This window comes from Leucopleurus acutus (assembly GCF_964270905.1).
Source record: "Leucopleurus acutus genome assembly, chromosome: 1".
Lineage (NCBI taxonomy): Eukaryota > Metazoa > Chordata > Mammalia > Artiodactyla > Delphinidae > Leucopleurus > Leucopleurus acutus.
In genome coordinates this window covers 84,984,602-84,997,415 of record NC_139142.1, presented here as the reverse complement: position 1 = coordinate 84,997,415, position 12,814 = coordinate 84,984,602, and the positions used below count along the sequence as shown (strand labels likewise).

At 39.9% G+C, this 12,814-nt stretch overlaps 1 protein-coding gene across 2 annotated transcripts in view; it reads right to left on the bottom strand.

Moving 5' to 3' along the window:
- The window catches only part of GANC (glucosidase alpha, neutral C), a gene marked incomplete at its 3' end in the record, with an annotated part of 70,865 nt that overhangs the window by 57,094 nt on the left and 957 nt on the right, over positions 1 to 12,814 (bottom strand). Inside the window, exons 2-4 of one of the 2 annotated variants that reach the window (XM_082835716.1) lie at positions 10,160 to 10,222; positions 8,537 to 8,645; positions 54 to 181 (exon numbers count right to left, since the gene is read on the bottom strand). In XM_082835716.1, the coding sequence (XP_082691842.1) occupies positions 54 to 181; positions 8,537 to 8,645; positions 10,160 to 10,222 (300 nt within the window). Of the gene's footprint in view, positions 1 to 53; positions 182 to 4,499; positions 4,569 to 8,536; positions 8,646 to 10,159; positions 10,223 to 12,814 lie in introns of those variants that run through there. The other variant, XM_082835715.1, reaches the window with a different exon arrangement.

Sequence of the window (12,814 nt, the reverse complement as noted above, 5' to 3'; positions counted from 1 at the left end):
TGATAGAAGAATATATTGAGGGTGTATCCACGGTAACGTGTTTCTTGGCTTACCTTACAGCGCTTGGCTTGCTTGTGAGGACATCAGGAACTTCATACCTGGGTTTCAAGGGTGTTTCTTCATTGATTTTAAGCCTGAAAATATTTCCCTCTATACCATAAACTTCAGCCAGGAGAGGAACCTGGGAACACACACGCGATTAGTTTCAACAGGTTACCCAGGTCAGTTCTACAAATTATGATAATTAGAAAACTATGTTTAAATTATTATAGGCCAAGCAAATTGGAGAACAATGGCAATCGTGAAGGAAAGGCTTTCCAATCTATATGTACTTGCTTGGCTCTATCTGTAGTAGAAACAAACACCTCCTATGTGTTCTATGGTTAGGCAAACATATAATTGTCCAGACCAGGACTGTTAAGAGTGAGAGGGCTCTCTATTAATAACGATAGTGGATGACAGGTATAAACTGAAACTGCCCTTGGAAAATTGGGACATGTGGCCCACTGTATCTATGATAAAGTACAGGTATCTTAAGAATAAGTGTTTGGTGTTAAAACTAGAGTAACTGGATTCCAGTTGAACGAAAGATGAAGGGTAACAAGCCACAGCATAGAAAAGAATAGACAGTAAAACGGTGGTCATTGGGGTTCTCTACTGTAGATGAATAAGGCTTCCTGCGCTAAAATCAAGGCACTTCCTGTACACTTAGATTAAGGTCTGGGGAACTTTCTCTAGAGGCTGGGATATTCTCAGCTTTCTTAAGAGGATGGAGAATTTAGGTTAAATACTGCCTACGATGAAAGATGGAAGCAACATAGAATCATAAAGAGAATACAGAGTTTGAAAAATAAAACAATAACAACAAACTCTGAAGGCAGAGATGGCTGGATTTAGATTACAAAATGAGGCATCAAGATTAGGGAAATATCTTAAGACAGTGGTTTTCAACTGATATGCCATGCTGCACTGGTTGCAAATCATTAAGTACAGTATGATGCCAAATTCTGGTTACAACTGGGTCTGTGTATTGTTACTATAATGTCTGTTAAATGAAAGGCTAAGCTGGGTAGCCTGTGTGAGGTAACACACAGAACGGGTATGCTGTGGTGCAAGCAAGATATAGGAAGCAGGGAGAATATTAATGCAGCACCAAAAAACAAAAACAAAAACAATCCCTCCCCCACAAAACGATGTTACTGAAACCTTGCTTCTTCAGAATATAGGAAAGGGCACTTGAACAGTGACAGGACATTGAAGAGTGACCAGGTAAATAATGGTAAATAGGCTGTGGCTGCTTTTACAGACATTCTTAAAACAAGGTTATGGGGCTTCCCTGGTGGCGCAGTGGTTGAGAGTCCGCCTGCCGATGCAGGGGACACAGGTTCATGTCCCGGTCTGGGAAGATCCCACATGCCGCAGAGCGGCTGGGCCCGTGAGCCATGGCCGCTGAGCCTGCGCTCCACAACGGGAGAGGCCACAACAGTGAGAGGCCCGTGTACCACAAAAAACAAACAAAAAAAAAACAAGGTTATGATGTAGTACTGATCATACAATAATCATTTTTTCCCCAGCTTTATTAAGAAATAATTGACATATTCTGTAAGTTTCAGTTGTACAACTCCTTGATTTGATGCTTATATATTGCAAAAATGATCAACACCATAGCATTAGCTAATATCTGCATCAAGTCACATAATTACCATTTCCTTTTTGTGGTGAGAACATTTAAGATCTACTCTCTTAGCAACTTTCAAGTATATAATAGAGTATTATTAACTACAATCACTATGCTGTTAGTCATCTTATTATAGTTGGAAGTTTGTACTCTTTGGCCAACACCTCCCCCTTTCCCCCACCCCCAATCATACTGTAATTACTCCTTATATGTTTAGTATTCTTTTGTATATTTGATTTACTTCAAGTGTGCCATCAGAATTCTAAGATTTGAAAATGTATCCAAGTATAAGGCTGAAATCCTGTTAGATTATGTATTCCCTCCCAAGTTAGACATAAATTTCCACTACTCTCTCAAATTTAATTCAACTAACATTTATTTGGCATCTAATATTGTGAAGTGCTGATTGCTGTGAAAAGGATGGCTAAACTCTTAGGGAGAGTGCAATTTGGAGGAGATGCAACACCTATGTTGTAGCTGTAAAGCATTTTATGATAAATGCTGAGATAGGACGAGGACATGTGCTGCGGGAGAACAAGGAAGGGGAATATTGATGACTGTAAGGAGAGGGGTTCTGGGACATCTCTCTGGAGGAAGAGGGACTTAAGCAGGGCCTTGAGGGATTAGTAGGACTTTGGGTAGGCAAAAATGGGCAAGAACATCTTAAGCAGAGGGCACACAGGTTGTCCCTTATATGTGATTAACAAATTGCATTTAGTTTATATACTCAGAGATCCTCCCATTATTAGTAAAATAACTTTCTTAAAAATTTTTATTTTTTTAAACCAAAGACTGGTCTGATATGTTCTGTTCTTGAGGCTGCAGCCTAGTAAAGAATCCTAATTATATGAGAGAAGGTAGCAATAACCCTGCTTTTCCTATAATAACCCTAGGCAAGCAAACATACAAATCAGAGTCAAAGCCCCACTTTGTTTTCATTTTAACTTAATTAAGCAAACCAATTTTGCCAATAGGTAACCCTTTTCAAAGTCAATATCCAAATTCATTCTTATCTCTTATTATCATCAACATAGCTTCATATTCCAAGCACATAATTTCCTTAGACCTTAGTATACATTTGCTTGTATGATCTGGCTCATGCCATTTTTACTGGCTTAAAAAATCAACAGCAGCAGACTCTCAGAAGTCCAATAAGTAAAGCTACTTGGACTGAAAACAGCAGGAAGTGGCTCAGAGCCTCTACCGTTGAGCCCGCTCCCCTCCCTGCATTGAGTTCTGATACCCCTCTACGGAAACCTCAGGGCTCTGCGCATGAGAGTTTATAAACCACTTCCCTGGGCTTCTTGACTGCCAGTTATTGTCCAATTTTTCAACCAAAACCGGGCTGTCAAAAAGTGTGGACATGAATGTTATATCCTTCTATCTAAAACATTAAGAATTTCTAAACATTTCTGTTCTCTAGAGACCTGTTTGGATATTTATTTTAAAATAATATACAAATAAATTATTGAATCTCTATTAGTGATTAAAAATGACAATAAAAAACACGTTGTGGGCTTCCCTGGTGGCGCAGTGGTTGAGAGTCTGCCTGCCGATGCAGGGTACACGGGTTCGTGCCCCGGTCCGGGAAGATCCCACATGCCGCGGAGCGGCTGGGCCTGTGAGCCATGGCTGCTGAGCCTGCGCGTCCAGAGCCTGTGCTCCGCGGCGGGAGAGGCCACAACAGTGAGAGGCCCGCGTACCGCAAAAAAAAGCAGAAACAAAAAAATGTGTTGTTACAGAAGTTAGACTGCATAAACTCAGAATTATTTAATGTTAATATTTAGAGAATAGCAGTAAAGATTGCGGCAAGATGGATTTATGTAAAATAAGTGAAGAAACATAAAATTAAACATTTAAAATAAGGTGAGACAGCATGGGTTTTGCTCCCCTAGAAAGATTTAAGATGTGTAAATGTCCTCCTACACAGAGAAGATGAAATAAATCCTCAAAGAAAGGAATACATTTCGGAGGTTCATTTTAGTACCACAAGTCTCTACTTGGTTTTTCATTCAGAGGCTCACCTCCCATAATCTGGGAGAGCATAAATTCCCTTTTCCTATCTTATTTCTCCCATACCGAATAAAAATAAAACCCAGTAGTCTGTCATCCCTAAGTCTAGTTTTTTTGGCCACAAGGGCAAAAGTATGAGACAGGTTATAAAAATCATGGTGGTAACAACAGCCTTGTCTGTACATTCAAGCAGTGGAATGGATCACAGTTACATTAAAAGTTTTTTTTTAATTTCACCCCAAACTAGTAGAGACTATGACTGAGTTAACAGAACAGCCCTCTAACATATATTTAAATGGTGGTGGGTATTAATAAGGGAAATTATGACCCCATCAACTTCTCCGTGATGGGTAGATCTTGCTTGTCCTCTGGAACCAGGTCTCTCTACTATATTATAAGGAATAGTTAACCTAAAAGGCCTAGAGAAGTGAGCAAGGACCTCTCTCAGCTATTGGTCAAGACCTTCCAGGATTCAGAGAATGGTCTAAGATTCATTAAATTGCTGTAGGGCACTTATTGCCCCTTCCATAGTTGTAGCCAGTTGGTTTATTGCAAGCACTGATTCTCTATGGAGAATGCTGGCAAGTTCACACTGGGCATTAGCATGTTCCCCAAGGACAATTAGCCTGTCCAGGTATGCTTCTGATTGCTTGGCCAGTTCCCCAATAAGCTGCCTGTTCCTGGCCATTTCTGCAGAAACAGTCCTGGTTAACAAGTAATAGTTTTTCCTCATCTGTTGAGGAGGTGGCTGGTTGGGCAAAGTCTCATTGCTTAGATGAAGATGCAAGGGATAACTTCATGGAGGTGCTCAGAGATATCCCTGCATCCTTGGAGAAGCTGCCAGAAGTGTTGTCACCAGTGAAAACTTGCAAACAGGCTGCAAAATAAACATTTTGCCAAATAGTTCATCCATGTCATGAAAAAGCATAAAAATTAGCAATATAAAGTAGGTCAAAGACGTAGGTCTGTTCCAAATAGCCTTGCTAGCAGTGCTTTTTAGGTACACTCAGAAGATAGCATAAATTTCCCTGCTCTGGTGTCACAAGACTAGATCTTCTCTTTTTCTCAATCCAGGTCAAATTTTGACTGAAGGTAAAAAATTGATAGTAGTAGGAAAAAAAGAGGTCTAAAAAAGCAGTCAACACTTTACTGATAACTCCTTTAAGATTATTTTCTGGAAGCTTCTTTATCAAATATCTGATTATTTTGTCATAAGAAATAGGACCCTATGTGAGAAAACTTAGGGATCTGAACCTGCAACCAGCTTTTCTTCAAAGCCTAGATGTCCTGACCTAGAGGCAACACACAGGGCAACACTTCAGTTTGTTTTGTAACATTACTGTGTCCCAGGAACATCATGTTTGCTATGGACTGAATTGTCCATTGTCATTTTCCCCCCTCCCCAAACCTTCCCCATTCTCCAACCCTTCAATTCATATGTTGAAGCCCTAACCCTCAATGTGATGGCACCTGGAGATGGGGCCTTGGGAGGTGTTTAGGTTTTGATGAGGTCATGAGGGTGGAGTCATGATGGGATTACTGCCTTTACAGGAAGAGACCAGAGAGTTAGCTGTCTCTCCATCATGTGAATATACAGTTGACCCTTGAACAGAGATTTGAACAGCATGGGTCCACTTATACATGGATTTTTTTCAATAAATACTTACTATAGCACCATACAATCCTTGGTTGGTTGAATCTGTGGATGTGGAACCATGTATACTGAGGGCCGACTGTGAAGTCATACTTGGATTTTCCAGTGTTAACCCCTGCGTTGTTCAAGGGTCAACTGTACACTAAGGAGGTGGCAGTCTACAGGGCAGGAAGTGGGACCTTGATCTAGGACTTCCCAGACTCCAGAACTGGGAGAAATACAGGTTTGTTAAGACACCCAGTTTATGTTATAGCAGTGTGAGCTCACTAAGACAATGGTGAATGAAACTTGGTTCTGTTTCCTGGTTGCTTATTAAGTAGCAGGTTGGGAGAAGGGAATTGGGAAGAAGGATTTCAAAAATTAACAACAAAGCCTGACAACAAAATTATTGCTTTAAGAGTTTTAATGGTGTGAGGGCAGGTAGGCACTAAGAGTGCTGGGTTTGTCAGAATCTGCCTCGTCAGTGAAATCTGAGAACTGCAGCTGTGAGCTGAATATGATCCTCTTAGACTTTGGGCTCTGTCTCTCTGAACCTGAAATAAAAAGCTATCATTCTGAATAAGTGGATGTACGTGGCTTTTTAAAAATCTCCAGACCATATCCATACCATGTCCTACTGTGAAATCTCCCATGAAACACCCATCTCATCCCAGAAAAAACCTCTAATGGAGGCTCCTTGACTATGCAGTGAGCAGGATACAAGGTTCAGACAACTTTAGAAATTACTGTTTGGATCTTTGTTGTCCCTATCAAACTGATAGAGGGCACAAAGCCTTAAGTCCCTATTAGTCATCTCAACTCCAAGTGACAAGGAGGACATTAAAATGACATTCAGTTCAGAATTTTAGGGTGACCTCCCAAAACATACATTGCATGCATTTGCCTGACATCAGAGCATGCAGATTCCCTGTGCAGCACTATTATTTCCAACACCTGAACATTGTGTCTGTTCCAAGGGGTCCTCAAAGTTCTCAGTCTTGGGAGCCACGTTGCTGACATCCTGGATCACTTGACCTTGCTTGTCCGGCTCCTCAGCTCCCTTCTGAGCCATGTGCTGTCTTGCGCTGAGCTCCCGTGGGTCCTCCTGGACTGTGGCTTCTTTTCCTTTGAAGGCGTCCATAGCTGGTGGGCTCTGATTCTGGCACCTGACCTGAACAGCATTGTCCCTCATATTTTCAGGATCCAAAGAGCGGTGTGTACAGAAAAACTGACCTATAGTCTTGTAAAAGGCAGTGTGAGAGGCTCTACCACTAACTTCACTGGTATGGAGCTGCATCGAGAAGTTGCATTTTGGCCCACACTGGTATTCCGAGTGCCTCATTTACTCTGCCTCGGCATGTGTCATCACGACAGTGGATTGTTCAGGTGCTCAACAGACTGAGCCTCCCCAAGGACAGAAAGGGACTGTCCCTGACCATGGGACAGCTACAACTCTCTGGGGCTAGACACATCAGAGGCAAGAAGGAAAAAGAGCAAATGACAGGAAAAATGAGAAAGGAAGGGAACTGACTGCTGGTATTAAAGGCCTACCGACTCCTGGAAGGTCTCTGGTGGACTCCTTGCATTTCCTGGAGCCAGCTGCTTCTGCTGACCCTGAATACAGGGGTTTGGCGGGGTATTGGGCTATTAGACCACATGCAAATGGCGGTGGCTCTCTAGGAAAGAAATTAATGCTGCCCCATGTTTTCCCATGAACAGCTTTCAAACTTGGCTACAAAAGGATGTAAAGTTTGGGAGACCTGGATCAGTACTCTACCATGAGCTGTGAACTCAAAGGTTGCACAGATGCCAAGCAAGGAGGGAAATTCCTCCAGAAAAAAATGAGTGGTATTAAGAAGCAGCACTAGGTTTTGAAGAAAGGCTAACCATCCCTTCAGTGTAGTTAAGAGAAAAGAACTAAGTGTGCTGCTACCACAACTACATCCTTAAGTAACCATAAGTTGGGAAAAAGGGATGGGGATAGAGAACACAAACAGTTGATATGATTCTAGCCCTTATTTTGAATTCAGGCAAGAAAGCTATGTTAGAGAATTCTACATCTTTGAAGTGACTAAAATCTCTAAAACTTCATATGTAAGGTAGCCTTCCTCACTGTGCCATTGCTCCTCCTGCCTGGGAATAAAGTTGAGCCTCCCGACGAAGTTAAAGACCTTACAAATGTTACAGAGAATGCCCTGATGTTGTGGGGCAGTGTTTGCTCTGTCTTCTCCGAGAAGATTCCTCAGTGTAATGTTATACGGCAAGCTCTACGGTAGTCACAAGATCTCTCACAATGCTGCAGTGAAAGTGGGGATGTCTTCTCAGTCTGCTTCCCAGAACTGGGATTTGTTAGTGAGCTGATGGAATTACTATCTAAGCTGTTATGGGACTAGACTGCATGTCTTTACCTATGTCCTTCAGCGAATTACCAATTAAACCAGATTGGTCTGGGAGGCCTTAGAAGCTTAGGACACCTTTCAAAGACAGGGGAGGATGTGAAGTGAGGGTCAGGTTGGAAGCATCAACTACTTGTGCATAACCACACTTCCTAGCCCGGCCCACAGCACTTCCTCTGTGACTGGCCCATCTGAAGTAGTGTGAAAACTTGACAGATGAGAAAAAGCACTTAGGATACTGCTCTAATCCTTTTAGCATGTAACAACTATGGTGATCTGTTAGTGAAGCAGCTTAGGGGTGGGAACATCTGTGACTTATTCAACTGCATAGACCATTGTTCCTCTTGCCCACTCACATTTTGAGGTTTGGACATTCACTGAATCTGTACCTTGCTTGAGGGTATGTTGTATAATAGTGATAAAAAGAGCATGGGTGCGTGACAGAGTCTACAGTCACAGGTGAAAATTCTGGTTACTAGCTATGACTTTGAGCAAGTGGCTTTTTAGACTTCAATTTCCTTATCTGAAAATTAGGGACAATGCAATGTACCTCTTAGATGATTCTGAAGATTAATTAAAAGGAAATAACATTCGTAAAACATCTAAGAATTCATCTGATACAAGGCAATCTATATGTTGATAGTCATATTACTTTTAAAGTAGCATTGTGTAGATATTAAAAAGATGGCATTACTTCTCTCACAAAGTTTGTTTTTGAAGCATACATAGTTTAATTAACCTTTGTGGAAATTTACTTAATTCAACCCAAATAAATATAGAAACAAATAATTCTCTGTAGAAAATACTTTTTCTCACCTTAGCTGCTTCGTTGATGATTTGGAACCTGGTGCTCTCTTTGCCTTCTGTGACTGAGTCTAGTAATGCCCGATAGGTAGACTTCTTGGAGAGCCGCTGTTTCTGACGCCTACAGATTTGGAGTATACAGACGTCTGAGAATGATTTGTGACTCTCAGCCTCCAAAAGACTATATTACCATGTGGAAGTCATTAAAATTCACTTCAATAGTAGGTGAACTGGGCACAAGCAGTATATTAGTACTCCAATAAAGCACTAAGAGGAGTATCAATAATTTAGAGAGCTAAGAAAATTAATAAGCAGAGTGCTAATGCAATTAATAAAATAAGAAGAGTACTAATAAAATTGTTCACCATAACACTACTCAAGGATGGTATTTTGTCCCCTTTATTGAGAAGGTGGGGCAGTTTTCATAGATGACACGTATTAGCTTGTTGATGTCCCTCCCTCTTTCCATGAAATGTATACTTTAATTGAAACTTAATAAATTTTAGTGGAAATCCAATATAATCCAGTGGTTTGTCAAGGTGACCAGGAGTTCACTATAGAATTCCCTCTAAGGTACCTGTTCAGAATTAAAATGATATGATTTTCTTTCTCTAGAGTTGTGTGTATAAATTAGAAAGTTGTATGATATAATTTTTGGTGATTTCAGTTTCAGGACCACATAAAGGTAGACACTCAAAAAAGTTTTAAAGAAATATTTTTTGAGGCTCTGGGGAAATAGGCAATCATATAGTGGTGATGGGAGTGCAAAATGACACAATCTCTATGGAGGGATATCTGGTAATAGTTAAAATTTCAAATACATTTACTCTTTGACCTAGTAATCCCACTCCTGGAAATTCATCCTACAAATATACCTGCGTGTGTAGGAAATGACATATGTATAGCTTTTCACTGTGGCAGTGATGTTACAGCAAGACTGAAAACAACCCAAGGGTCTAGCAATAGGAGAGTGAATACATTATAATTTACCCAATGGAATACCATACAGCTATGAAAAAGAGGACAATTTCCATATACTCATACAGAGCTCTTCAGAATAAATTATGAAGCAGAAAAAAAGATGTATACAACAGTGTATATAGAAAGCTACTTGGCCTAAGAATGGTGGTGATATAAGAATATGTGCATTCACAAAAAGAAATACTGGAAAGATAAATAAGAAATTAATAAATCTGGTTACTTACAGGGAAAGATGTGGAATGGGGTGGAAGGGGACAAGAAAGAGAGTAACATTTTTCAATGTGTATCTTTTTATATTATTTGATTTTTGAACCATGTAAAAGTATTATTTCTTCAAAGATTCAAAATTTTAATGTTAGTTGAAAAACACTTTGACTTTTAAAATACCTGTTTATTAACACAGTAATGTTAATTATAATGTATAAGTATACAATATAATTAATTATAATTAATAACATATTAATAATAAAATAATACAGGAGTTAAGCTAGAGTAGTAAAGGTGAATTTCTCCTGTCAATAAATTATTTAATCACTGAATTTCCTAATTGACTCTTTCCTCAGAAAGTCTATCAGTTCTCAAAAATTTAATAAACATCAATTTTGAAATATTTTCAGAACTATTCTATCTAGGTCATATACTTCCTCTTCTTACCTGTAGAAAGCAATCTTGCTGCAGTCTTTGAAAATGTTTTTATCCACAGCTTCATCTTCAACACTAATAAAAAGACATTTTAAGAAACTTATTTTACATAGGGTTTGTGAATCCAAATTTTGTACTTTCTCTAACTATAATATAAATCATGGGACATAAATCATTGTGATGCAAAATTGTGTCATGGCCATAACACAATAATGTGTTTGCTGCAGAACAACATCCTTTTGTAAAACACCCATGGTAAACAACAAAACATGAAGTTCTGGGATTGCTCAGAAAGCAACAGAAAAAGAGCACCGTCACTTATGAGAAAGGGTTCTTTAAAATGAATGACTGAAGGCTATGGCTACAACAATAAAATCTGAAGGAGTAAAAACAAAAAGCCCCAAATCAGACCAACAAAAACAACCCACCCACCTACTTATTCAACAAAATATTTTCAGAACTTTCTTGCTGAGTGTTGGGCTCTGAGGAGGATAAGAAGTACTGTGTCTGAGTTTTCTTTGACAGCCTAACCAACATCACAAATCAACCTGACAAATGATATAACAGAGGTATGTACGAGGTGCTAGAATAAGGATAGAAACAGAGAAGGAAAATCCTTTGCTTTTTAAGATGATGCTGATAATCTAGGGGCCAATGCTTTTTATTTCTTATTTATTTTTAACATCTTTATTCGAGTATAATTGCTTTACAATGGTGAGTTAGTTTCTGCTTTATAACAAAGTGAATCAGTTATACATATACATATGTCCCCATATCTCTTCCCTCTTGCATTGCCCTTCCTCCCACCCTCCCTATCCCACCCCTCTAGGTGGTCACAAAGCACAGAGCTGATCTCCCTCTGCTATGCGGCTGCTTCCCACTAGCTATTTTACGTTTGGTAGTGTATATATGTCCATGCCACTCTCTCACTTTGTCCCAGCTTACCCTTCCCCCTCCCCATATCCTCAAGTCAATTCTCTAGTAGGTCTGCATCTTTATTCCCATCTTGCCCCTAGGTTCTTCTGAACATTTTTTTCCTTTTCTTTTCTTTTTCTTTAGATTCCATATATATGTGTTAGCATACGGTATTTGTTTTTCTCTTTCTGACTTACTTCACTCTGTATGGCAGACTCTAGGTCCATCCACCTCACTACAAATAACTCAGTTTCGTTTCTTTTTATGGCTGAGTAATATTCCACTGTATATATGTGCCACATCTTCTTTATCCATTCATCTGTCGATGGACATTTAGGTTGGTTCCATGTCCTGGCTATTGTAAATAGTGCTGCAGTGAACATTGGGGTGCATGTGTCTTTTTGAATTATGGTTTTCTCAGGGTATATGCCCAGTAGTGGGATTGCTGGGTCATATGGTAGTTCTATTTTTAGTTTTTTAAGGAAACTCCATACTGTTTTCCATAGTGGTTGTATCAATTTACATTCCCACCGACAGTGTAGGAGGGTTCCCTTTTCACCACACTCTTTCCAGGATTTATTGTTTCTAGATTTTATGATAATGGCCATTCTGACCAGCATGAGGTGATACCTCATCGTAGTTTTGATTTGTATTTCTCTAATAATTAGTGATGGTGAGCATCTTTTCATGTGCCTCTTGGCCATCTGTATGTCTTCCTTGGTGAAATGTCTATTTAGGTCTTCTGCCCATTTTTTAACTGGATTGTTTTTTTGATATTGAGCTCCATGAGCTGTTTGTTTGTACATTTTGGAGATTAATACTTTGTCTGTTGTTTCATTTGCAAATATTTTCTCCCATTCTGAGGGTTGTCTTTTTGTCTTGTTCATGGTTTCCCTTGCTGTGCAAAAGCTTTTAACTAAGTCCAATTTGTTTATTTTTGTTTTTATTTCTGTTACTCTAGGAGGTAGGTCAAAAAAGATCTTACTGTGGTTTATGTCAAAGATCTTTCCAGTTTTGAAGAATAAACTCTGGAATGATATAGGAAGAGATGTACTTAGCTGAACCTGGAAAGCAACCTGTTTGAAATTCATGTGTTAAGAGTTCTGATCACAGGGCTTCCCTGGTGGCGTAGTGGTTAAGAATCCATCTGCCAATGCAGGGAACACGGGTTTGAGCCCTGGTCTGGGAAGATCCCACATGCCGTGGAGCAACTAAGCTTGTGCACCACAACTATTGAATCTGTGCTCTAGAGCCCACGAGCCACAACTACCAAGCCCGCGTGCCACAACTACTGAAGCCCACACCGCTAGGGCCGTGCTCTACAACAAGAGAAGCCACTGCAATGAGAAGCCCGCGCACCGCAACAAATAGCCCCCGCTCACAACTAGAGAAAGCCCGTGCGCAGCAACGAAGACCCAACGCAGCCAAAAATAAATAAATTTATAAGATAAATAAATAAAATACCACCATGTTAACGTTAAAAAAAAGAGTTCTGATAACAATTCTTCCGGTTTTGTTAACCATCCTTCAAGTATTTCATGAGAGGCTATTAATATCAATTAATTCCGTGGAGAATTGAGAAGGCTAGAGATTGAGTCCACAAATATAAAATATGCAAATAAGACATGCAATCAAACAATCAATAAAGTCTTCAGGGTCTTCCCTGGTGGTGCAGTGGTTAGGAATCTGCCTGCTAATGCAGGGGACACAGGTTTCAGCCTGTGTGCCGCGGAGCAACTAAGCCCATGCGCC